This window comes from Homalodisca vitripennis, chromosome 8, assembly GCF_021130785.1.
Source record: "Homalodisca vitripennis isolate AUS2020 chromosome 8, UT_GWSS_2.1, whole genome shotgun sequence".
Lineage (NCBI taxonomy): Eukaryota > Metazoa > Arthropoda > Insecta > Hemiptera > Cicadellidae > Homalodisca > Homalodisca vitripennis.
In genome coordinates this window covers 18,721,954-18,748,736 of record NC_060214.1, presented here as the reverse complement: position 1 = coordinate 18,748,736, position 26,783 = coordinate 18,721,954, and the positions used below count along the sequence as shown (strand labels likewise).

General features: G+C 35.3%; 2 protein-coding genes and 1 non-coding gene across 3 annotated transcripts in view; 1 reads left to right on the top strand and 2 right to left on the bottom strand.

Annotated features, from left to right (window-relative positions):
- Positions 1–3,274, top strand: part of LOC124367382 (mini-chromosome maintenance complex-binding protein-like) — a 43,701-nt gene extending 40,427 nt beyond the window's left edge. The window contains exons 11-13 of the mRNA XM_046824150.1: positions 373–540; positions 1,654–1,739; positions 3,099–3,274. Coding sequence (XP_046680106.1) covers positions 373–540; positions 1,654–1,739; positions 3,099–3,195 — 351 coding nt within the window. The 3' untranslated portion in view covers positions 3,196–3,274. The remainder of the gene's footprint in view (positions 1–372; positions 541–1,653; positions 1,740–3,098) is intronic.
- A 4,329-nt stretch (positions 3,275–7,603) lies between these two features.
- Positions 7,604–26,398, bottom strand: LOC124367381 (zinc finger protein 62-like). Its single transcript, XM_046824149.1, has 4 exons — positions 26,132–26,398; positions 20,732–20,881; positions 18,509–19,492; positions 7,604–16,324 (listed from the first exon to the last, which is right to left on the bottom strand). Exons 1-4 carry the CDS (start codon positions 26,282–26,284, stop codon positions 12,803–12,805), a joined length of 4,809 nt encoding a protein of 1,602 aa, XP_046680105.1. The 5' UTR covers positions 26,285–26,398; the 3' UTR covers positions 7,604–12,802.
- Trnaa-agc lies at positions 17,625–17,697 on the bottom strand. Its single transcript has one exon. It is a non-coding gene; the product is annotated as a tRNA-Ala (tRNA).
- Positions 26,399–26,783: the final 385 nt, after the last annotated feature.

Here is a 26,783-nt window from a genome sequence, read left to right as displayed (position 1 = left end):
AATACTGTTAGCTAGTGTAGTCAGTCAGATTAACATCCGTTAGTACCACATAATGATGTTAGTACAACATAACGACGTTAAGGATTCCTGACTTAGGCGTGCCACAACGTTTTAGTATGATTTGTTTATTTTAACACAGTTTGTAATTATGTATTAGGTTAGTTCTTTACCTGAAGAAGAGATCAGATTGCAGATCTCGAAACGTAGTGTTACTGATTTCATGTTTCACTGAATGATGGAAAATGTCCGGAAAAATCCTGTTTCCTTCACAATCCTTCCATCGTCAAAAATAACCTTCAAACAAAGAATAACGCTGTTAGTACCATATATAACGACGTTAGTGACGAGTAAAGGTTATGAAACACATTGCAGAGTGACTGCCACTTGCCTCTAGAGGTGGATGCTGCGTGCCTGGCCACAGTAAGAGAGACATTCGCTGCGGCCACCCACTACCTGCGGGAGCCGCTGCTGTCTCAGCTGCGAGTGTACTTGTCGCTGGTGTCTACAGCTGACTACGACCTCACCCCCGAAGTTCAGCAGGTCAGTGGAACCTCCATTGTTTAAGAGTAGTGGAATAAAATGTTAATTTTGTTTGATATTCATTCATTTTATTAGAAGAATGTAGAAGTACACCACACCACATGGCATGTAATCACAAACATATTTTAAGAGATACTCAAATTAAGGCAACACAAAATCAGGTGAGGAGGTAGATCTGTCAAGTGGGCGGCTTATATATGTTATCTCTGGTAATGTTAATCACTTTAACAGCAAACTCGAAGATGCTTCGCTGGCGAGGCATGTGAAATTTCAAGGCTATAACTACATGTGTTACGATAGCACACATTAAAAGATGTATGATTATAGTCAGTTTATCTACAAGTTTATTTATTCTGCAATTTTCTTGTTGCCATCATGGATACCCATAAGAGCAATGTAAAAAATGTTTACCCAAATACTCAACCAAATCTTAAGGAGTGACATGCGCCATCATTGAACACGAAGTTGACTACATAGAAAAAAAGTTCTTTACAAGATACCATGGGGACAGACAGACAAAAATGAAATTTTTCGAGCCCCTCGAGTAAAATGCTTTGTAATGCTAAACCCATAATAGTTACAAAGACGAATGCTTCTGAAAAATGTATTTCCCTTCATTTCCCCCTGGAATGCTTCAACAGTGAAGTAACTAAGATTTAAGAAAGTAAAACAAAATGAAAACATCCATTTCTAACGGTGTCAGCCAATCAGAAAATTCATTTGGAACCTTTATTGCAGCGCAATTTATAAACTTTACATGACGATATGTGTATAATGCAAGGCGTTGTGCTACTTTCTAGACTCAAAACAACTTTTATGTTGATTTTGGAATAATTGATTAAAATTTAAATGTATCAATGTTGTATAATAACATTATGAACATAATGCTGAAAACACATGTTTAGTTCAAATGTGAATAATATTGGACCTAAAAAAATTATTTAGTTTGCAAAAATGCATAATTTGCTCTTTCACAATCAGTTTGGGACACCTTATATGAAATGTTCTTTAAAAAGGTTTAAATAAAACTGTTCCACAAAACTTGTAGTTTTGTTTAAGTCTTGTGATCTAGATTTTATAACATCATCAGATTTCTCTGTCTATATTTTTCAGATTGTCCAGGAAGACTTTGTGAAGATGAGGCAGGAGCAAGCAAAGACCTCAGCCCAGGACCTTCACTCTCTGCTAGTTCTAGCTAAGTATGTACTTCATTACTGTAATTATTCCTGTTCACATCTTCAGCTTGTCAACAATCACGAAAACAAGAGAACTCAATGTCAGCATCAGGACTGAACTGGCATAACATTTCCATTCAGTGCCTCAAGCTATAAATAGTATGCACAAAAATAATTATGGAAAATATTACAGGTTTTCAAACATAATGAACAATAAAAACATGTTTCCGCAATCAGTAATTTGTGTAGTACAGATTAGAGTGGGTAATTTACGGTGAGTGGGGAAATTTATTTTGTAATTCGCATTTAAAAAGGGGGGAGGGGTGTGCCTCAAAAATATAGTTCAGTATATAAATTTCAAAATAACCTAAAGGTCATAAATTTAGTCGTAGAAAATGTATAGTTTTTTATGAGTCTTTAGGTAAATAAGTTAGTTTTACCACAAAAACTGAAAGTAGTACAAGAAATGTGCGTTCTCGTAATCAAAAACACATAAATTTGTGAAAATGTTTATACATTTTTATAAACTGTAAATCTAAATTATTTGGTATCATTTTATTTACAATAGACTAGATAACATTATAATAATAAATACTGTGAGAAAACCTTAGGTTTATATTTTTTTATAGTAGTAGAAATCAAAAATGTTATAATACGTTTCTGAAAAAGGGAAAGTAATGTTTTGTTGTAAAACACAAAAACAAAAAAGGGAGTGAAACTATATTTTCTGCATGGATAAAAATAGCAACGTCATTTTAAAATTACTCTGCTGTCTTAGAAGAATAAAAAACCAGTGCTTTGTTCAGCAACTCTTTACCTTTCCAATGGTATATGAATCACGTCGATACTTGATTGTTTACATATTGTAACAAGTGAGATTAAATGAGCGGAACAAGTTATTATTTGCAAATCAACGGATGTCCGTTGATTGGCAATCGGAGGGTCAAAGATTCGGGATTTGGCTTCAACCTATCACCCATTGTCTGACAAGTAAATAATAATGAAATCAACATCGGCCAAAACTATTTGGCTGAAGTTTGTGCATTATCAGCTGAAATAGTAATCTTGCTGGCTGATATAAATTACTTCACATTTTGTATTTTTAACCCTTTTGTATACCCTCCAATTTTGAACTCCACCAAATTTAACGTATCTGGATCAATTTCTTTCTTAGGATAGATTCTCTATTTATTTAATGAAAAAATTCAGATTTTTGCTTATATCGTGCAAATTTGCTCTTGAACTATAAAACTTTTGTTTTCCATCTTTGACCTTTAAAAACTTTATTTTTGTATTCTAGTGATTAGCTTGGACTGGAACCAGGTAGTTGCAAGTCTACTGCATTTATATCTGTTGTTTTATCACGTGCTATTATCTTTGCAGGCTCTTGTCTCTCAGCCAAGGGGCTCGGTGTCTCACTAAGGAATGCTGGGAAATGGCTCGACAGATGGAGTCAAAGCGCAAAGCAAGAATTCGTTAAAATCTGTCATAAACTGTCTTGATCCATATTGTGTTTAACACATTTTTTTAAGATCTGTAAATAAAGTTTCTTTTTATTATGTTATTTTATTAGTTACCGAAACCATTTGCATAATTTAAATACATCCTTTAATTTTAATTCACAGGCTAAGGTGCTCAATGTAATATCCGGCTCACACTGTGTTGAATTTTACTTTCGCAATTAAACGTTTTTGGTGGAACATCTTCAAGAATCTTTCAAAAAAGCTTAGGTAGTTACATTCTCTAATTATTATTTTTATAGAATTTGTAAATAGAAGGGATCCTTTACATTTCATCAATTATAACACTTAATTAATGAAATCATGCTTGACCTGAATGTGAAAATTAGCCTCACAGTAATAGTTTACATTCTGTAAAACTTGCTACAATTACTGTCCAAAAAATACCAATTGTTGGTGTTTACAATATTAATTACCAGTTTGATACCAAGGTCTCAATATACAAACAAGTCTGTTGCAATACAAGGTGAGAAAGCAGGGAACAAGTTAGACTACTGGATTTACTATACAGGGTGTAATAAAAAGGTTGGGCTGGCTATGTATTTTCAAATTCTGTGAGCGATTCAAGCTAAAAATGAATTATAAATTTTCCAATTTCCACTTTGTTTAGCCGCTAGCCGCCATTTTGTATTTTTTATTAACAAATTAATATCTCTAAAACTAGTAAAGCTAAAGAAAACAAATTTGGCACATAGCTTTGGATAGGTAAGAGGAAAACTTAAAAAAAATTGTGGTTTTTTTTAATATTTACAAAATGGCATCTGTGGAAAATTTTTAACGTCAAATAACAAAAAATACAGTAGTTATAAAAAATGTACTAGACACCAACTATTTGGAGAATTTTATTGTAATTCTATCGGTACTAGTTTCAACGGAATTCGTCAAGGTATAAGCGAGGACGACCACTTTAAAGGTACGCTTGCAAAAGTTGTGAGCGGCAAACATTTTGTCTTTTGATAGGTATCAGCTGTTTTACATTGGTTATAACAATTTTAAAAGATATAAACTATTTTGCAATTTTTATAACAATTCCAACGGTAGTTTTTTATTGAAATCCACTAATGCATAAACGAGCACAACCACTTTAAAGATACGCTTGCACAAGCCAGGAGCACCAAACATGTCATAGTTGAGAGTTATCAGTTGTTTGATACTGTTATCATTTTTTTTAAATAGCTTGGTTTCTGAGAACACCAGAGTTGTGCGTGTGTAATTTCTATAAAATAGGTTTTGAAATAATGGGTAAGGCTTAATAAAATCTTAAATCCGGAAATGTCCTCAAAAGTAGAATATGGTGAGAGATTTCTCTTGAAAGAGAAGATCGTGTCAACCAGAACTTGATGTAAACCACAGAACCAGCTACTGTTGAAAATAAGGACAAGATAAGTTTGTGGTACTCTAACATCTTTCATGAAGCAGGTGGTAAACTCTCTTATAAGAAAATAGTCTTTCCAAGTACTTTTGGTAGAAAACCAAGATTTCATGTTTAACAGCAGTTTTTAGAATTAGCATGACTAATGCAATCTTCCATCCATGAACTCCATTGGGGGTGCAGATGACCAAGCGGACAGACTAAAACGTTGGACTTTGGATCTGAGTTAGAGATAGCGCAGGTTCAAATCCTGTCTGTGACCTTAGCACTTTTTATCAGTACCATCGACCTTGTACTGTATTGACTCTCCCCATTATTCTGTTTGATAAGATCCGTAACAATTACAATTCAAAGAGCACATCAAGATGAAGAGACAGAAAGAAGTAATTGTAAGAAAATTAATTCACAACTATAGTCAACGCCACCTTTACAATGCAGTACAGTTTAACAGGTGATAGCCATACTAATCTTTTTAGGTAATCATAAACCATTCCTGGGAACATTGTGTTTATGATACGGGTGCACCAACTGCCCTTGCGACCTGCGTGAAGGTGCTTAACGGTGGTCAGTACCGAGTGAGAGAGATAGACATATCAGCCTCTGTGCCAGAAGGTGCCGCACTCAAAATAAAGAGCTTACACTAGTGACACAACTAAGACAACTCTGTACTTGAATTATAACACACTGATAATTTTTTTTGTACAAATAAATTTCTGCAGCATAACACCTGTAGTGATTGTTAAGTAACTGTCACGGTTCAGTTTGTGTCATAACGAGTTATCACAACATTGCAGGATTTGTGGCCATCCTCAGGCATTCCATATGGACGGAGCTCCGTGTTAACATGTTTATAGCACTTACATATATTTATGAAACTGTTACTAGGCAGAATAATAGTGAAACAATGTATGTAAAATTGTACTCTGATGGTTTGATAAAACTTTCTAGGTTTTCAATTTCAAACGTTCATTGTTGTTCCTGGAAATGTTATAAATTTGTTCATAGCGACTATTCTGCAAAGGCCCTTAAACACACACAAAAAAACCACTAAAGTGATCAACAGAACAAGGTTTGCCTCTTCTTTTTAGGCATCTGATCAAAGTATTACTGTTTACACAGTTTTGAAGGATACTACAAATAATTATTACTGAGTGAATGGCAAGATAAAATTAGTATTTGAGACATCTCAAAACGTTATCTCAGAGATATTAACATGAATTTGTTCTTCAAACCAGTTGTGTAGTGTCACGAAACCCTCATTAATGTGATTTTGTTCTTTTTACCAGGTGAGTAATGTCATAAAACCCTCATTAATGTGAATTTGTTATTGAACATGGTGGTTATGATTCCTGATTAAGGTGTGCCACAACGCTTTGGTATGATTTGTTTATTTTAACCTGGTTTGTAATTATATATTAGGTTAGTTATTTACCTGAAGAAGAGATCAGATTGCAGATCTCAAAACTTAGTGTTACTAATTTTTTGTTTCACTGACTGATGGCAAATGTCCGGAAAAATCCTGTTTCTTTCACAATTCTTCCATCGTCAAAAATAAACTTCAAACAACGTGAATTTGTTCTTTATACCAGGTGAGTAATGTCATCAATCCCTCATTAACATGAATTTGTTCTTTATACCAGGTGAGTAATGTCATCAATCCCTCATTAACATGAATTTGTTCTTTATACCAGGTGAGTAATGTCATCAATCCCTCATTAACGTGAATGTGTTCTTCAAGCTAGATTAGGAATGCCACCAATATCTCAATCATTATCCTTTTTCATATGGAACATAGGAATATTGAGGTCTTAAAATTCTCAGTAAAATCACTATTACATTTCAAATTCCAATTTTTCACTAAAGGGCTATTGAATAGAATTATTTTCATGTTTTCAGTAAAACTACTGATTTGTTCTTACATGATTAGTTCTTAATAGAAAATAGTCAGAAAACTACTCAAGTAGATAGTAAAGTCATCAAAGACGCATTCTTTATATTTTTCCGCACAATGATTTTAATGAGTCTAAAATTTTAATTCACCAACATTATGGGCTAACTCTCCCTCCCACTGCACTTCTGGCTACAAAACCAAAATCATACAATCCAAACTGTAAAATTCTATCTCAAATTCGAATAATTTTTATTATTAGTATTGGGGAAAATTTTTATTTACTAGATTAAATGCACCTACAAGGTACAATACACTACACCACATGACACATAACAGGCTTCGCTGGAGTTGCATTCAAAATTTCAAGTCTATCATTTCATCCTTGCTTGGGATGTCCAGCGGACAGATGGACTCTCACACAAAAAGAAATTTGTATATCCTCCTGGCACACAAAATGGTGCCAGCCTTCTGAGTGGTAGACTTCAATGACGCTCAATCAAATACCATGAATGGACAAGCACCATCTTAGAGCTCATTCTTGTTTATGTAGAAATTGAGTTTCATGCAAAATTTTAAAACTACAGATGATACCTTCCTCGAGATATCTTGTGGATAGTCATGTCACATGTTAAAATATCATGAGATTGTACTCATTTTATTTACAAATTTATTGATTTTGTGACTTTCCCGTTGCCATCATAGTTACCCATGGGTAAAAATATTTTTCCTAACGCTCAGCCAAATTCTAAGACATGACATGCGCCATCATCGAACTAAATGTTGCCAATATCGAAACGAAGCTTCATGCAAAATTTCAAGGCTAATAGGTTGGTTCGTTTTCGAGATATTGTGCAGATAGAGAGAAAAATATTTTTCTTGTGCCTCAAGTGACACTGAACAAGATGCCTTATCACCTCCACGCCAAACTTCTCGATTAGCTTAGCCCTGACAGGACTATACGAAAGAAGAAAAAATATGTCATGGGATAAACAATGAGCTTAATCAAGTTTTTGGCCCGTGCAGGAAGGATATCCAAGTGCTGTATTTAAAAACTTCAGAGGTTAATCTGATTTTAACTAATAAAAACAAATAATTAGACACTAGATTCGTTCATAAGAATATATATATGTATATATTTTGTACCATGTATTTACATAAAAACAATTACACTGAAAAATTAACTTAGTTACTTCACACAAATAAATTTCACTCAGCACAGGATTTGTATAAAAATTAACTTCTACAAACATTTACCAAAAGCACTATACATGATTAAACTCTTTTACAACAAACACACAGTTTTATTTTAGTTTTCAAATTGAAAATAACTTGCGGCATATAGAAATCCTAATCTAGTGACTAATCTCCGCCATACAACTTACAGGAATTCGTATTATCGAGTCAATAACATAGTGTAGGGATAAACTCAGTTGCACATATAACTGTGATGGTTGAAACTACATCAGGTTTAGTCTTTACTTTTAATTATTTACTTGTTTTGTGTTATCAGTTGTTTCCATCAAACTGGGAGTTGGTTGTGAATCTAAACTGTGATAGAGCCCACTAAAACACTACAACATTGATAATATTTAAAATGTGATTATTTTAAAATTACCTTTAAAAGTGTAATTTATTAAATCCCTGTGATTGTTCGATGATAACTTAAAACTGCAAGTTTATCTATATTTAAAACCCAATCCCAATATAAAATGTATTACTTATCCATCACTAAAGTCCGTAATGTTTGGTATTGCACATATAAATGTTATATAATCACTAAATTATTAATGCAGTTACTCTGCCTGTTATTAATTATGTTTTAAAAATAACAAAAGTTTATGTTGCTAAAAACCAACAAGTAACTTTTAATATTTGAAATTAAAAATTCTCTCAAGTTACTATAATTTTTTGTACGCTAGTCAAATGTAAACACTATAAAGGTAAGAACTCTGTATATTTTTTAACGTTAGTTTGTAAACTGTGAATGCACTACGAACAGAACATTAACTACAAATGTATATTTCCTTTAAGGAAAATTGTGAAATGTTTGACCACTTTAAACACATCCAGTCATAGAGTATAAGTTATCTTAAAAAAACAATTTCTTTGTAAAATTAAGGAACCTTTAAATAAAGTTTTTACAATATTAGCACTGGTCATTACCAATGAAAACCAAGGCCTTCGGCTCTTCCTAACAAATACAAAGTTTACAATAACAGACTGGCTATTAGTTTTGGCAGTGGCGTAACTAAGACTTTTCTTTGGAGGAGGGGGATGTGTTTGATTAAGAGCACACTACACTCTGAGGTATGGAATAAATCTGAGAAAATCTAAATATGAATGAATTAAATTGGCTTAATCCAAAATATAAAATAAAATTAAAAGTTCAAAGTAAATACTGCCGTATTGAAAACAAGTTGTTATACAATATACATTTAAAAACATAATTTTTAGGGCTCTTGGGGGGGGGGTGTTTCTATCCCCCTTCACCCCCCCCTCCCTAGCTACACCACTGAATGTTGGATTTTAATTTAAATTTTCATTTGGTAGATACTAAAAGTTAGTCAATAACAGCAATCATGCAGCTCTGCACAATATATAATAATCAATAATCAGTATTTAGTCTCCAACACAGTTGGACTCGACCAAAATAAAAGTACATTTAATTCATCAAAATTGAGCATCTATATTGCAAGTAAACTAAAGATTGGATACACTTCCACTTCACGAAAGGGAATCCAGAACAGTGACATGATCGTAAGGTCTTATTTGTTCACCCTGCTCAAATCCACTTGAAAATTGCACATGTACTCTATTCTTACTCTGTTTTAAACTTGCATCAATTAAATTCCCACCAAGAAACCACAGTGGGATACGGAAACAAATCTGATCCAAGGGGACTTTTAAAAATAAGAATCATCATGGATCAATAATTTTTGTACCAGACCCCACAGTCCCATTACTTTACAGAGAAACGTATGCAAAAATTAAGACATTTGTATTTAAAAATTACCAATTAAAAATTTGTAATGGTTTAACTGACAAATACAATTATATTTTAAGACAGCAATTAATTCTGCCCTGTTGACCATCTTTAGGCTGTATCTTGGTATTATTATTATATTACAATTACATGTATGTCATCTTTTATTTACTTATATTTGTGTGTGTGTTTATCAATTTGTACATACAAGACGAATATTTGGGAGTACCAAATGCCGAGCAGTCTAAGACGTAGCACTTTAGATGCGAGTTAGAAATAGCATGGGTTCAATTTCTGTCTGACTGTAGCACTTTTTATCAGTACCATCGACCTTGTACTGTATCGACTCACCCCCTTATTCCGTTTGATAAGATCCTCACACAGGCCAGTGGGGGATGGGCAGAATAAGGCTTAAAGAGGACCAGCCTCTCCATAAAAAAATTCAAGAAAAAATATCATTACCTAGTTACAGCCTGTAGATGACCTATGAGGCGTAATTGGAAGGTTTTAAGAATGGATCTGCTATTGTTTACTGGTTTGGTGGGTAGGTACACGGAGGGTGGGGAGTGAGTCATTGCTTTGTCCTTGAACGCCCTCTGACAAGAACTGTGTTTTCTTTATTCAGTTCGTTATGGCAGCTAGTTGAGTGCAGGTCTGTTAGTGCTTGTTGCCGGATTCTGTCTACATTAAAATGGAAGTAAAAACGGAGCAACAATTTTGTGTGAAATTTTGTTTTAAAACCGGCAAAACCAGCTTCTGAAACTTACAAACTATTAAAACAGCTTTTGGAGATAATTGTATAAGGCAGTGAAATGTTTTCGTCTGGTTCAACAGATTTAAAAATGGGCGAGATTATTTGAAGATGAACCACGGTCTGGCCGTTCTTCCACCTCAAATAGAATAAAAATGTTGGGAAAGTTCGCGACTTAGTGCGCTCTGATCGTAGACTTACATTAGGGAGATGGCTGATGAACTTAATTAAGTTTCTATGCGATTCAGTAAATTTTAATTGCTGCATGCACCAAGTGTCCGCAAAATTCATTTCAAAAGTGTTGTCAAGTGTTCAGAGACAACACCGACTTGAAGTGTGCCAAGGATTGATTAAACGGACAACAAATGACCCAAATTTGTTAGATAGGCTAATTACGGGTGACAAAACGTGGGTATATAGATATGGTCCTGAAATTAAAGTGCAGTCTTCGAAATGGAAGACTCCAAGTTCACCACGACTGAAAAAAGCACGACAAAGTCACCCGAAGGTGAAGACAATGTTGGTGATCATTTTTATTCTACCAGTATTGTGAATTTACACCTGGAAGACAGACAATTAACCAGGAATACTACAAATGTGTTCTCCAGCTATAGCGCTCATTGTGCCTTCCCCATTGTTGAATTTTTAACCAAATTCAAAACTTTTGTGCTTTTACAATCGCCATATTCTCCTGATATGGCCCCTGTGGACTTCAACCTGTTTCCTAAACTGAAATTTTCAGTGAGAGGGAAGTGATTTGACTCGATGTAAGACATCCCAGCAAATACGGAGAGCGTCCTTAACACACTTTGGAAAAAGATTTCCAGGAACGTTTCCAAAAGTGGAACCACCATTGGAGTCGGAGTGTACGATAAGAAGGAGACACATCACAGTAGCATATAAGTACCACCATTTTACCATTACAAGCCCATTCTTAAAACTTCCCAATCACACCTCGTAGATGGCAAAATCTATCACTTCCTAACAAAATAATTAGATTGTCAGGATAAGCCACAATATAACCAAACCAATCTAGGACCAAAAATACATCTAATAGTGTAAAGTTTTAAATTTAACATGGCTGACTAGACAAAACTAATTTATCTTTATCATAGCAACAATTTACACATATACTTCCAGTATTCACTAAAGAAACTTTACTCTGTAAAATTTAAAATGTTTCATTTTTTGATATTGCAGTGTATAATACAGTATACTTACACAATATATATTACAATGAGGCAGTTATTTGTACATTCTACAAATCATAGTATTATGATAACAACCGATAGGATTGGCTAGCTGAGTACAGATTATAATACAAACAATGTTTTTATTGTATTTCACAGAAAAACAAATAAACTCATATACAATTCATAACAGTCTATAGTACAATTAAAGTGTTAATATTATTTTTATGAAAAAACAAAAATATAATTGGTAACTACATCTCAAGTTGAGATTACAGGTGAACAAAACTGTAAACAATACAACAGAAATTTACAGGTAACATGTGGACTACACAGACTGGCCTCAATAAAATTTAAGGTCTGTAAAAAGTTAACTAAAAATAGCATTGTACTTATATAGAGTTGTAGGAACAATATTTGTTATTGCAAATCTTCTGCACTTTCTGGTCACTACAGAACAATTCATTTGTCTGCTATGACATGCCAATATCAATAAATCCAAATACAAAACTAAACCATTGAGCTAATCATTTTTGACACAAAAATGAGGTTTTGAATTTGTTTAATACCTACAACAATTACATCTTAGTTGGAGAAATTAGTAATTTCTGTTATCGAGCAAAGTTAGGATCATTGAGTTCTTTCTTACACTCGACCCGAAAGAAAGGAACGCAGTTCTGCATCAATGAATGAGTAACTTAACAATTACCAAAATGCTTCCTGGCGTTACTTCTTCATAATGTCAACATTATGCAAACGCGACAGGAAAACAAATAACATTGATATCACTAAATTTTGACACTTTTATGCTGCAATGAAACAGAATCTAATTCAAAATCACATAAAACGTATTAATTATAATACAAAATTGAGTATTGATTGCAATAAAAAACATCCACGTATCTATTTAGCAATAATAAAACAGCTATTTCATACACTCATCTCAGTCTTCTGGCGAAATTCTGAATTTGATAAAAGAACTAAATAGTAACAAAAGTCTGTACAATGAACTAAACTCGTTAGCCTTATAGACTAAGGTTTGAATCTTGTAAAATCAAACTAGGCTAACAAAAATTAGCACTTTGATTTACACTTTATCTCAGTAAACCACATTACACTCTGATGTAAACTATTTTAAAGTGAACTGGGAAATATTCACAAATGTAACTGTACAATTATTCTAAACGCACCACCTATATAAAATATTTACATTCTGCTGCTCTAGGCTTTGTCTTTAACAAATTATACAATAGATTCTATAATATACTTTTTAGCGAAAGAGTTACAAGAATGGTTGATCCACTACCCGGTAGACACAGGGACAGTTTGGTAATCTGGTTCAGTTAAATAGAACTTCACCTTAAAGGTGAGATCTTATTGTTAAATAATACCTGACAACTGTTTCTGTATTTCCAAGTGCTTCTTGGAGCCGAGGTGTCTTTCATATACACTTTTAAACTTCCAAGACAGGTCACAATAAAGGCATTTGTAAGGGTATTGGTCAGCAGGCCCTGTATTTGAAGACGTACTTTCCGTTTCGTAACTGTCTTCCTGGTGCGCTTTTAAGTGCTCTATTAGCGATTTACGAAGCCTGAAAGTTTTGTCACATTTTGGACAGGGAAATATTGAGTTACCGTCTTCTTCGTTATCTTCTGGAGAAGAAGTAAGCTCGATCAAGTTGGGAGTGGAACTTCTCGGCGTGTTGGCGACCGACTTGCTCTGACTGGAGCTTTCGTCGTTGCCGTAAAACTCGGCTTCTTCCCTTAAATGCATCATTTTGTGTTTCGGCATAGAATTTATAGACAATAACTTGTTGCATATATTGCACCGAATGTGTTTCACTTTTAGAGTCCGTTTGCTCTGCACTTTCTTCGGGGATAAATGTGCCAAAACATCCCCGGCTCTGTAGTGGGTGGCTCTGTGACTTTTCCTACTTTGAGCGGTATAGAACTCTTTACCACAAATATCACACGCGAATTTAGGGCTCGAGACTTCGTGTTGAGCTTCTTGCATCTCCTCAAAATCATCATTCATGTGCTCATCCATGTGCATCGGGTATAAGGCCTCCGGTAGCTGTTTGTCACAGAGTTCACACGTCAGCATGACTCCACTTCCCGTACCTTCTCCACTCGAACTTTCCAACCGGTTCCCATCCTGGCGCTCGTGCGTTAGCTGATGCTCCAGAAGACCTTGTTGTTTGTGGAACACTATATCTGGACAGAGTGCGCATTTGAAAACACCTGTTTCTCTCTCGAAGACCGGCGATTCACTCTTGGCTGGTGAGGTCAGATTATGGGCCGAGGATTCACCTGTAAATGAGTTTGTGATCTGATGAATGATTTTCTTGTGACGGATCAGATTCGCTTTCCACAGAAACGCCTTGTCACAGAGATCACAACTGAAGGGACGATGGACTGAACTGAGATCTCGTCTCCTCATCGGAGGACGCTTTTCACAAGAAGCAGAATGTTGTTTGAGATCGGTAATAGATACAAATCTTAGTGCACATTTCTCACACTTCAGAGTCTGGCTGTCATTGAGAGAATTCGAAGAGAGAGCTCTATTCAACCTCTGGCAAGTTTTGTGACTTTTGTGGGTGTTGAGGGCACTTTCAGTAGGAAATATCTCCATGCAGTTACTACAGGGCCATCGGTCATACAGACATTTATCTTCGTGAATCTGTAAACACTTTGCATAAACGAACTTCTTGTTACACTTGGTGCACACTACAGGAGGAAGTCTGTCTTCAAGTATAACTGGCTCTTCTCGTTGTGTCTGCACGTGTGTCTGGCACACTAGCTGGTGGGACTCCAACTCTTCCGGGCTGTTGAACTTCACATTGCAATTCTTACACGTGCAGTTTGACACACAAGCATCTGCGTGTTCCACTTTCTGTTCTATGGAACCGAAAACCTCTCCACAATCGCAGGTCAGTCGTTCTATGGTCGGCTTACAGTGCTGTTTGTGTCTGTTTAGACTTTCCTCGCTCAGAAATTGTTGGTCACAGCTGGGACAAGCCTGGGACCGCAACTGGCTCACCATCACCAGTGGTGGAGGTGGAGGAGGGCCCCTGCATCTCTTCATAACTCTGTGCTTATACAAAGAGTTCTTCGAGGCGAACCACTTTTTGCACCCTTTACATCTCAGAGGTTTACTGGTACCGTTGCCCGGGAATGCACTGTTCACAAACGGAATGCCTCCAGTCTTCACCTTGGTGCAATACGGTCTGTGATTTAACAGACCACTGTTGGTCTTGAAAGTCTTGAAACACCAAACACAACGGTGTTGATAAGAGTGCTCTGAACTCAACGCGCTAAGGTTGCTCATAAAAACAGGTCTTTTGTGTATAAGACCGTGTCGTTTTAAATTACCTATCGTTGTAAACCTTTTCTTGCAGATCCTGCACTTGAAGAGTTTGTTGTCTTCATCCATAATTTCTACTTTTGACTCCCTCCTCATTTCAGACTCCGTTACCTGTTCCGACTCTTCATCGAACGCCTCTGTGGATCCAACATCATGAGCTGTCTTTTTGTGCTTTGCCAACAGCTCCCTTGTGTTGTACGAGTTATTGCACAAACCACATGAGAATATTTTCATTTTAATATTGACATGAACGGCTTTATGATCGATTAAATCCTTTTGCGAACTGAACGGTGTGTAACAAATCCAACAGATATTCCTGTTTAAGTTGGGATCGCCAATGTGTACTTTCATGTGCTGTCGGAATGTCAGTTTATCTCTAAAGCTTTGCTTACAGAATTTACAGCAATAGACACTCTTCCTGGCGTGATATCCTGTGTGACTAGCGAGTGCACCATGACTAGGAAACGATCTTAAGCAGTATTTACAATAATGAAGCCTACTGTCATTCAGACGGCTGAAGTGGTTGGGTTTAGTGAAGTTGGGCAGTTCCGCTGGAGACCTTGGTTTGCCAAAGTCCATATGATTCTGTTGCATGTGACTGATCAAGTCAGGGGAAGATTGAAATGTCAAGTTACACAGTGTGCAGGCAAGGACAGTACCGTCTCGAGGCACCGGAGTGGAGGAACTGGTCGACATCGGCACCGGTGAGGGACTGCTCTTTACGAGATTGTACTGCGATGCGTTGAATACCTGCTGCTGTCTGTATCGCTTTAAACACTCTTTCCTGTGCTTCATAAACAAGGAAGTTGTGGTAAAGTTTTGTTGGCACCAGTTACAAACTCGCGTGTCCGAGGTGCCACAGAACCTTTTGTGGGAAACTAACGCAGGAAGCGACAGGAAAGTCTGGTCACACAGATCACACTGGTTGATTTCATCACAATCGGTGAACCTCACATTAAGAGCACTCAGTCTTGTTGGAGGTTTGGAAGACCGCCCTTCAGAGTGTGTGGAAGGTTGCGAGTCACGAGAATCTTGAGAAGCCGTTTCCGCAGTCTGACCCGGAGCCTGATGTTTTTTCATGTGCGTTTTTAAGTTTCTCAAGTGCTTAAAAGCACTAGGACACTGGTTGCAATAAAACGGTCCTTTCGCTCCGGCCCTTTCATCGTAACTATTTCCCATGATGGCCTGCACTAGAGTTTTTCCGCGCTTTCTGGTCGGAGCCTTCCCTGACCGAAAAAGTTTGTAGTTAAGTTTGTGTCTTAGAGATTTAGTATGCCTGTCGTAGTACACATCATTTATAAATGAAACACGGCAAGGTTCACAATAAACTTTTCCGCACTTCAATCTCTTTGGGGTATATTGCAAGTATTGGTTGTCCATAGCTTCATTGAGCATCCGAACACTAGGTTTAACATCCACCAACTCGGTTGTCCAGTCCAGAGGCTCGGTTTTAATCGTGATACTCTGGAAGTTGAGAGGATCATCTTCATCTCCCGTTATTTCACCAGCACTCAGTGGCTCTTCTTTAATATTCAACACCTGCAACAACAGATTGTCACTCAACTATTAATAATATGCTAAACTTAAATACCAATAACAATTAACAATAAGACTAAATTATGAATGACAATACTGTTCATAATAGCAAAGAGAATGATATTCGTAGGAAGAAGAGATATAGACCTTACAGGATATTTAATTTTAATGTGCCCCTCAAGGAGATGCAACTGAAGACATCAGGTGCGGTAGAAAGCTATAGTACCTGAAGGCTGACAGGTAAGAATATTATAGACAATGTAAAGTGAACAAGTGCTTCCTGAATCTTAAATATCAACCAGACTGAGCGGTTCATATCAACCAACACCTTTCACTAACTTTTGCTACATTAGGACATCACCACAGGAGTTCCCATCGATTTTCAAGAGTTTGAAGTTCCATCCAACAAACGCAGGTCACCGGACGTATTGACTAAAAAACAGTAACCAACTATGCTTTTGTCTCTGATGCTCTGAGAGTTAGGAGGATAATCTTCACCTCCGTTAATTTACCAGCAATCAGCAACTCCTTAATATTCAACAACCACTCAATAATAAGAAATTTTTATTCATATTCATTGATAGGTGTCAGACAAATAAAATATGGTGACGATGAGGAGTTTACATGACTTTGACAATGATAATAAAATGAAGTACGTTAAAATACATTTCATATTATTCTTTTAAACATAGGTGTATTTTGATGCAATCTTGAAGTCTTCAATTGTGGAGATTGATTCATACAAACCAGATGCGTAGTCTTAGTGTCAGAAATGTTAACCTCAGATCTGGCAGTTTGAATTCCTGTAATGGCAGAAACTATTTTGTTATAGTGCACATAGAATTAGTTGTGCTCATCATCATTCAAACCTACTGTATGTAGAATATTTATTAATGAAGGTAAGTATATACTATATATATATATATATATATATATATATATATTCTTTTTCAGCACATTACAAGGCACATTTATATGCTGTTGGTTGTAGTTTTGTATTTCAATTTAGCATTTTTTGCATTACAAATTAACAAATGTAAACAAAAACAATTTAAAATTAAAACCTTATATAAAGTAGAAAGAACTTTTTTGTTCACAAAATATTCCCTTTCTTTACATTCAAATATATCCACATTACATTTTTAATTTATGCTCACTTTATTTTGAAACATTTATTATGGTGTACACTTAGAGAATAACATTTCTGTAAAGAAGTACACACACACACGCGCACACGCGCGCACACACACACACACACACACACACACACACACAATCTTTCAATAAACATTGGATCACAAAAAGCGCTCCGCCGGGGACTCGAACCCGGGTCTCTCACTTGCTGGGTGAGTGTGCTACCACTACACCACAGAGCCCTTATTTTTTATACAATTCAATTATTTTGTATTTGGCCATATCACTATTTTCTCACACTTCTATTCTCTGAAGTGTGAGAAGGTTTTTCAGATATAAAAGGATGTCCTCATTTATATGCCTTTGTGTTGAAGTTGTATCATTTTCTTTTTATAAATGATGGAACTTCCAAGAAACAAAGCTGTCAGAGATGTTAGTATTGGTGACTTGAACACGCAACCTATCTTGTTTTAGATGTGTGCATACTAAATCAATTGAAGTGACAGAGGTGCTAGTTATTCAATGATTAATTCGCACAAACCAAGTTATCAACTTTTGTCTGTTTATAAGATTACCAGCATCAAAAACAGGAAAAGGCATAGTAGTAAGAAAAGAATGATAGGAAAGGACACTAGTGTACTGGTACTGACTTCTTGTATTTCATCAAACTCCTACGAATGAGGGGTTAGACAGACTGATCCCACTGGTAGAGCCATCTTAACCCATTCGAACTTTGCCCTGGGAGACAGCCAGATTCCACACAAAGCATTTGTGCACAACAAACAAAATCTTATTATTATTATCAATATAGTATCTTAAACTCAAATGCAGCAAAAGCATGCACTACCGGAATGTCAATATCTTCGATCATTGCCTCCTTTACCGACCACATTGGGTTTTCAGCATCACTCATTAGAGTCAAACAACTGTTCTTGAATATTCTGAGCAACATCAGATGAACCTGTTACTAAAACTGATGTTCGGACAACATTCCTCACAGTTATCGGACATAACAACATAACTGTAAATCATGCATTATAGTAATTTACTCACCATTGATGGATCACACATGATGATGTCTGGCCTGAGGTCATCTTCATCTCCTGAAACCTCTTCTTGGACGTCTCTATCCCAACTGGAGCTGCTGGCAGCAACCCTCTCACAGTCGTGGTTCGTAAGAGAAGTCACTTCCTCGATAACTAGTGACGAATTATTTTCAACAGTATTCTCAGCATGGACTTCATTTAGTTTCTCAATAGAGTTTTCTTTATTGGTGCTACTGGAATTTTCATCCACCGTTGTAGTGGTATCATTGACAACACGTTTTGTTACATCCCCTGAAGATTTGTTCAAGGGCACAATTCCTTCGATGTCAGAGGTCTCTCTAACTACTTCGGATGGTGACCAGTTTGCCGAGTCTGCATTGTCTAATGGATCTTGGCTTTCATTGCAATTCTCGGCTAACGCGTCAACTTCTTGTGGACCCGAGTTGTTATTTTCAGACATCACACTGAAATCGTTTATCTGAACTTGCTCAACATTTTCATTTTCCTTGGATTGTTCACATTCAGGTGTCTCTGATAAGATGTTGCTGGAAGTTGTTTCTTTTTGTAGATCGTTGTCTTGCAGTCTGACTCCAGTGTTATCTTTACTCGGTGTGTCCTCTTCATCTTCATCGTTTTCAGGTACATCAGGGAGTATGTGATCTTCGGAAACGTCGGATTCGGTAACATCATCGTTAGTACTATGTTCTGGAGTTCCTGAAGGAATGTTATTGTTCTGCAGGTGGCTATTTCCTTTCTCACATACACGACCATCGTCTATCGGTAAGATCTCAATCTCATCAGTTCCGAGTGATATCAGTTCAATATTATGACGGTGACTAGAAGGCCTATGACGAATTCTTTGTTCATTTCTATCTGAGATCTTCCTAACTAGAGGTTGAGTTATGATTATCTCATCATCATCACTCGACAAGTCAATGATGGTTGAGGACTGGGTCATACGTTGGTTTTGACGCCTGTTTTCAGCAAGATTCTGAAAATAGAAAAATTTTTAAAAACTAATTGCAATTCATAAAGTATTTCAAAATTGTAGAGCTCATCGATTTCAAGGAACACCTTAATTCAGGTGATATTACTCTATTCCAGAGTGAAATCATATTTCATACAGAAGTAAACTTTGGAGAAGTTGTGTTTATTTACATTGATTATTAAAAAGGAACAGAAGAAATGGGTATATATTTGAATTATTAGAAAACAAGGAACCAACATTTTCCATTAATTTATTATACACAACTATAAAAATATAATTCATCTGGAAGTTTGAAATTTTAACTTTGCCTCATATATTTATACACATTTTTCTTAGATAATTCTGTTACGTCTCTTTGTATATCAATGTTTTTACCAAATCCTATTTACACATAGATTTTTGGTTAGTTTGTAAAATTTTTGGTGTAAAAGAATCTAAAATTTTTAAACAGTTAAAGAAACAGCAATAGAATTTTGAGAAGTACTATGTTTGACTTATAGTTGACAGCTGGTCCTGAAATTAACAACAAAATATGGTCAGACCTACTACCAACACACAACCGTTCCTAGAAAATACTATGTTAAGCTTTATAGTCATTTACTGACTTAAAGAGCTAGGAAACTAACACAAAGCAGCTCAAGTTTACACATATAATTCTCCAGTATATCATGTTACGCTCAGGTGGTTATTGGTTAGCAAGAAAAAACGCCAAATTCAAACTGTGATTCAAATTCAGATTTCTGAGGTGACAAACTGAGATTGTTTATACTACTCGAATATCAGATACAAAAACATATTATAATTCATGGTTTTTAATAAATTCACGATAAAATAACAGCAGCTAACCTCAGAGGAAAAATGCTTTATTGTACGGGAGCAATATTATTCAACCACCTTTGATTACTAAATCTAAAAATTATTTTAAAAAAAATTATCTTTCTATTACCTTAAGTGTTTTTTGTTTTTTTTTACAATTTTTACAGCATTTGAGTCCCATGATGTAATATTTTGATTAAATAGAAAGAAGATAAAAAAATGATATGGTTAAGAAACAGGTTTTTATTTCATTAAAAAGTACAATATGAAACATATGAACAGAATTGATTTTATACAATACACTAAATGATTTGGAAATTAACAGGCAATCAGTTACAATAATATTGTAATAAATTAATGATAAATCTTTGGTTAGATAATTAATAAAAGTACAATTTGAAAGAGTCACAATACAAATGTTGGTACCTTTTCATAAATGTCTGGCCTTGTTTTCTGAAGCCAAGACATAAGCTTGTTATTAGACGAGTCGCAGACGTTTTTGAATCCATGCCAAGAGTCCACCTGATGTACACATCCCACACAGATCATACTTGGTAGACCATCTCCATCTGACACCTGGAACATCACAACCACCTGATGTACACATTCCACACAGATCATACTTGGTAGACCATCTCCATCTGACACCTGGAACATCACAACCACCTGATGTACACATTCCACACAGATCATACTTGGTAGACCATCTCCATCTGACACCTGGAACATCACAACCACCTGATGTACACATTCCACACAGATCATGCTTGGTAGACCATCTCCATCTGACACCTGGAACATCACAACCACCTGATGTACACATCCCATACAGATCATCCTTGGTAGACCATCTCCATCTGACACCTGGAACATCACAACCACCTGATGTACACATTCCATACAGATCATACTTGGTAGACCATCTCCATCTGACACCTGGAACATCACAACCACCTGATGTACACATCCCATACAGATCATCCTTGGTAGACCATCTCCATCTGACACCTGGAACATCACAACCACACCTGATGTACACATCCCATACAGATCATACTTGGTAGACCATCTCCATCTGACACCTGGAACATCACAACCACCTGATGTACACATCCCATACAGATCATCCTTGGTAGACCATCTCCATCTGACACCTGGAACATCACAACCACCTGATGTACACATCCCATACAGATCATACTTGGTAGACCATCTCCATCTGACACCTGGAACATCACAACCACCTGATGTACACATTCCACACAGATCATACTTGGTAGACCATCTCCATCTGACACCTGGAACATCACAACCACCTGATGTACACATCCCACACAGATCATACTTGGTAGACCATCTCCATCTGACACCTGGAACATCACAACCACCTGATGTACACATTCCCACACAGATCATACTTGGTAGACCATCTCCATCTGACACCTGGAACATCACAACCACCTGATGTACACATTCCACACAGATCATGCTTGGTAGACCATCTCCATCTGACACCTGGAACATCACAACACCTGATGTACACATCCCATACAGATCATCCTTGGTAGACCATCTCCATCTGACACCTGGAACATCACAACCACCTGATGTACACATCCCACACAGATCATACTTGGTAGACTATCTCCATCTGACACCTGGAACATCACAACCACCTGATGTACACATCCCATACACGGATCATACTTGGTAGACTATCTCCATCTGACACCTGGAACATCACAACCACCTGATGTACACATCCCACACGGATCATACTTGGTAGACTATCTCCATCTGACACCTGGAACATCACAACCACCTGATGTACACATCCCACACGGATCATACTTGGTAGACTATCTCCATCTGACACCTGGAACATCATCACAAACACCTAATGTACACATCCCACACGGATCATACTTGGTAGACCATCTCCATTTGATGATAGGAATGTTGTTTCTGGGTCCCAAATATTTCAATACCATTTCAACACTATCAGGCCCTGTGATGCCGGTATGGATGAACATTAAGTTAGTGTACCAATGATGTGTAGGCCTATATCATTTTTATGCCACCAAGTTGCTTATTATTTAACCCTTTTAGTACCCACAATTCTTATGTTAGTTCAAAACTAAAGTTGCCAAGGCATGTTTCCTCAAAATGTGATGTTTCACATAAACTACCATAATCCAACTACATTTTATATTTTTTAAATCTTTAATTAGTATATGAATCATTCCTTTTCTAACAATATAAGTATACACAGCTTTTTAATTTAATGTTTCTTTTAAAATGTTTTAACATTTATAATTTAATTTAATTCTTAAATGTATGAGGGAAAAATATAACCCCTTTTCAAATTTTATCTTATTTTGTTATTGCGACGCTTTATAATAACCCTATAACATTTTAGGACAACATTAAACAGGATATTGTTGAGTAGGAGCTTCTAACATGTTTTTCTCACCATAGTTTCATCAACAAAAAAAGCTTTGACTTGTAAAATATCAATGTTAATACTGACAATGTCACAATGTTTGACTCCTAACTGTTCTTTGCAATACATAAATACATAATATGATAGTATAAAATATTGTCTATTGTCCATCACAGCAGGCTAATGTATAAGTTTATTTAAAAAAAATATATATTTTACAATAAACTATTATACTTTGCAAACATAAATACACATTATGATTGCAACACCATTAATATGTCAGTATGAGGCATGAATTACCTGTTAGTAAAAACAACGTCATGGTACAGTAAGCAGCCACCACCACAATCGAATCAGGAAACCAAATTATTGATTATAACTACACTAGTGAATACAAAATAATCAGTGATTTTAAATTAATTACTTCCAGCCCTCTTTAAAGTACTGAATAACAATATTGTTAAAAACAAATTCAAACAAAGTAAAATAATTTGTATGGTATTTGAATGACAACCGAAAGTACAATGGCGATAAACATGCAATATTTGCCTCACATGCTGTCAGACAGGTTTAACCTTAAAAATAGCAAAAAGTATCTAAATTTTATACTGCTGTATTTTTTAAATTTAATAAATACACGTAGCTTAGATAGCTTTTTATTTATCATTAAGTTATTAATTTTTAGGTACAAAAACAGCTGATCAAAAACTACTGTAATCTGAAATACCTGGAGTCTAACATAATTCAATCTCACATTTTGTTTTTGGTAATTATAAATGTTAATTACATGAAAATGTTTCAGTGGAAAAGCAAGATCCATTTAAAAACCAGTAATTTTCATTATAACTATAGAAACATTGTTACAAATACACAAAAACATTGATTTTAAAATGTTTTTTGTTAAGCTAATAACTTTACATGTAGGCCTATGCACCTTGGAACCTTGTTCAATTATGTCATATCCGAATCCTGACCAGCACTAGAAATCAACAAACCATTAGAGTGCTCTGGTTACATTCCATAACCAGCAATGAGACCCCAGTATCTCTTTTATTAGCCACAGTAATGAACATATTTTGCATGAAAAGAAAAGCATCAATACATTACCTAGATTCAAGCTCAGGTCCTGTTTTCAAAACTCAAAGTAGCACATTTTCTAAAATTCAAAATTTAATTTTTTTATTTTGAAATTGGAAAATAATGTTTTCAAGACTCTTGTAGTGTTATACACTTTTGTAAAGAGTTTGAAAAATTCTGTAGAAATGACACCTCTCAGTTGATATGGAATGACCTCGCTCAAATATTATTGTCGTTTACATATGGGTACTGCATTGATTAATTAAATAAAATTTACACTTTAATAGTATGTATTAGACTTGCCACTTTGCACAGGACTGATTTGACTGATTGCCGTATACCTGTGATAACGTGTGAACCTCTGAACCTCGGAAAGTCATTGTTAACATAATTCGGAAATGTTAATGATGGCTTACCAACACTATTTTCATTTTCTTACTTTCTATAATAGGAGTTTTCCATATGTTCATAAATAAACAATAACATTTGTTTTTATACCCAGATCTGATCACTGTAATCGACTCAAAACACTAAAAACAAACAACTACTTGGCAGTTTTATAAATTTTACAATATAGTATTTTCTTAAATTTTGTCTATTACTGCTCCTAACATTGGATAGGGTACGATAAGCGGACCCGGTTTTTTATATCGAAGAATGTAATCATCGATACCTAATATTCGCATCTCAAATCCTAGACTATGAATCGATATAAAAGTATCTATAGTCCTCAATCATATATTTTAAATTAAAATATGGATTTAATATTTACAGTGATGAAAAAATTGTTATTTAAAGCAAAACTAGGAAAACTGAAGACGACCATATTTGCCCCTCTCACAGTTACAGTTGTTCTTTCCCACAAATTTCACATAATGGATTTTTCGGTAAGAGTCCAACATGTTGCAGCCACGTAAAACATGTTTTATCATCTTTCAAAGCAATATCATGTAGTTTTATAAAATTGACTGCCATTTTTAATAATCAAATATTACTTATATGTAAAATTGAAATATTACCTTACGTGTATTATTTAAAAGTGTTTACAGCTGTTGATATAGATTATTTAAGTTATTTGTTCATAATAATTAATCAGTATCGATTGATTATATTGGTGGTTATGATTAAGTAATATCGTTTGCCAATATCGATATAAAAACCCGGGTCCGCTTATCGTACCCTACCCCAAACATTGCTTAGTAGGCTGATATGCTTCAATTAACTTTGTCTATATAAAAATAAGTCAAATAAACAATAGAACCTTTATATATAATGTAGCCTATCAAATTATAATGTATATATATTTTCAAGTTCAAATTAGGTATGTACTGTTAAAAAATATAAAAAAGAACCTTGACGAGCATTTATTAGGATGATCTTAAGTATTGACTTGCTTGGCATGTTGACTGCAGCAGACGCCTTATGGCACAGTGTCTTTATAAGGCTGCTCCGTCCCACTGACAGACCATCTTAAACCAATTCAAAGGCCTAAAGATTCAATTTTTAATTAAATTTAGATAATTGTACCTAAAATCTGTCTAGTTCACATTGCTTATCTCAATATTAGGATCTATGATCTAAAATATCCAACTGTAACATAAGTTACAATAGATCTCAACATATTGGGAACCAATTTACTCCATTAAGTCAATAGCACTACTCATCCCAACATGCCAATGTATGCATAGAAGAACAAAGATTTGTCAAGTAATTTATCTATCCAATCCAATGGTCATGACTTAAGCCTACACAATAATTTATTTATTTATCTCAGCCTAACTCTCAAGATCAAAAGTCAACTTATTCTATCCTAAGATATATTAACAACAATTATAGTTAGTTTTTATTTTAAAGTCAAAATAAATATTTTAATTGGTTTTATCTATTATCAATATGACCTACTGACCAGAATTGTTGCTCTTCATTAGTCCTACTTTAGTGAGTCTACAGTAATAACCTACTAAAGCTTAATTTGAGCACTTTTTATTTAAAGTTAATCAAGTAATATTTGAAAATAACTTGACAACTCAACTTTCAAAATGAGAGGCAACTCAAACCACTTCAACCAATCGATTTGTGTGCAGTTTTTGCAGCTGGAAAATGTCTTACATAAATCTACTATTGAAGGGCAGCAAGATGATAATCTCTTAATCGGTCATTTGACATCAATAGAAAAGGCTTGAATTGGAAAACTAACATGTGCTATGAGCAATTTTACATATAAAATGCCATAAAGATCAATAATCATCAACAGTAACGCTTATTTGGAATCCACAATTCTAATAAATTGATTCACTTGTACCGACCTTAATAGAAACACAGTCAAGAATCTTCTTGGACAGAGGTATGCAGTCTCTTGATGTATTTTCTCGTCCAAATATAGGGATAATCGTTCCATCTCCCTTCAAACATAAACGACAAATGTCGTTTACGTCTGAAATAACCAAATCTTCACTCATAATGTAAATATTACATCTTGCATCTGCAAAAGAATGTAAACACAAATTCGGCGACGACCCACCACATCACGTCCACCATGACACTTCACCACTTTTAGCGGTTCAGTTCAGTTGCTTCATCCGCTTCTGCTTTCGATTCTTTCACCGTTCCTCCATTCCACCGAAAATATAGATAAGGGTGGCAGAGATAAAATGAAAGCTGGGAAAAAGCCATCGACCGCGCTGAATGAATTATTTCTGAATAAATGAGAAATTTTATCTAATTTTCAGAGATTTTCTTATAAAATAATATTGTTGAAATGTCTCATTCTTCGCTGTCGGAGTAATCAAGAGCAGATATAATACTGTGAAATAGTCAACTGGCAGGCGTAAATCGATATTCACTTGATCATCAAAAGAGGAGTGGAGGGGAGACTTCTTCCAATACTTTGAAGGAAGAGAACAACTTTCTTATAACCTTCCCGTTCTTTTGCTAATTCTGCATTTTGTAGTACCGTAC

Coding starts and splice junctions, on each gene's coding strand:
- LOC124367381 (XM_046824149.1), bottom strand. CDS start 26,284: ATGAGTGAAGATTTGGTTATTTCAGACGTAAACGACATTTGTCGTTTA. Junction 20,882..26,131: donor TTGACTGTGTTTCTATTAAG/GTCGGTACAAGT, acceptor GTGATGTTCCAG/GTGTCAGATGGAGATGGTCT. Junction 19,493..20,731: donor GGCCAGACATTTATGAAAAG/GTACCAACATTT, acceptor TTCTATTTTCAG/AATCTTGCTGAAAACAGGCG.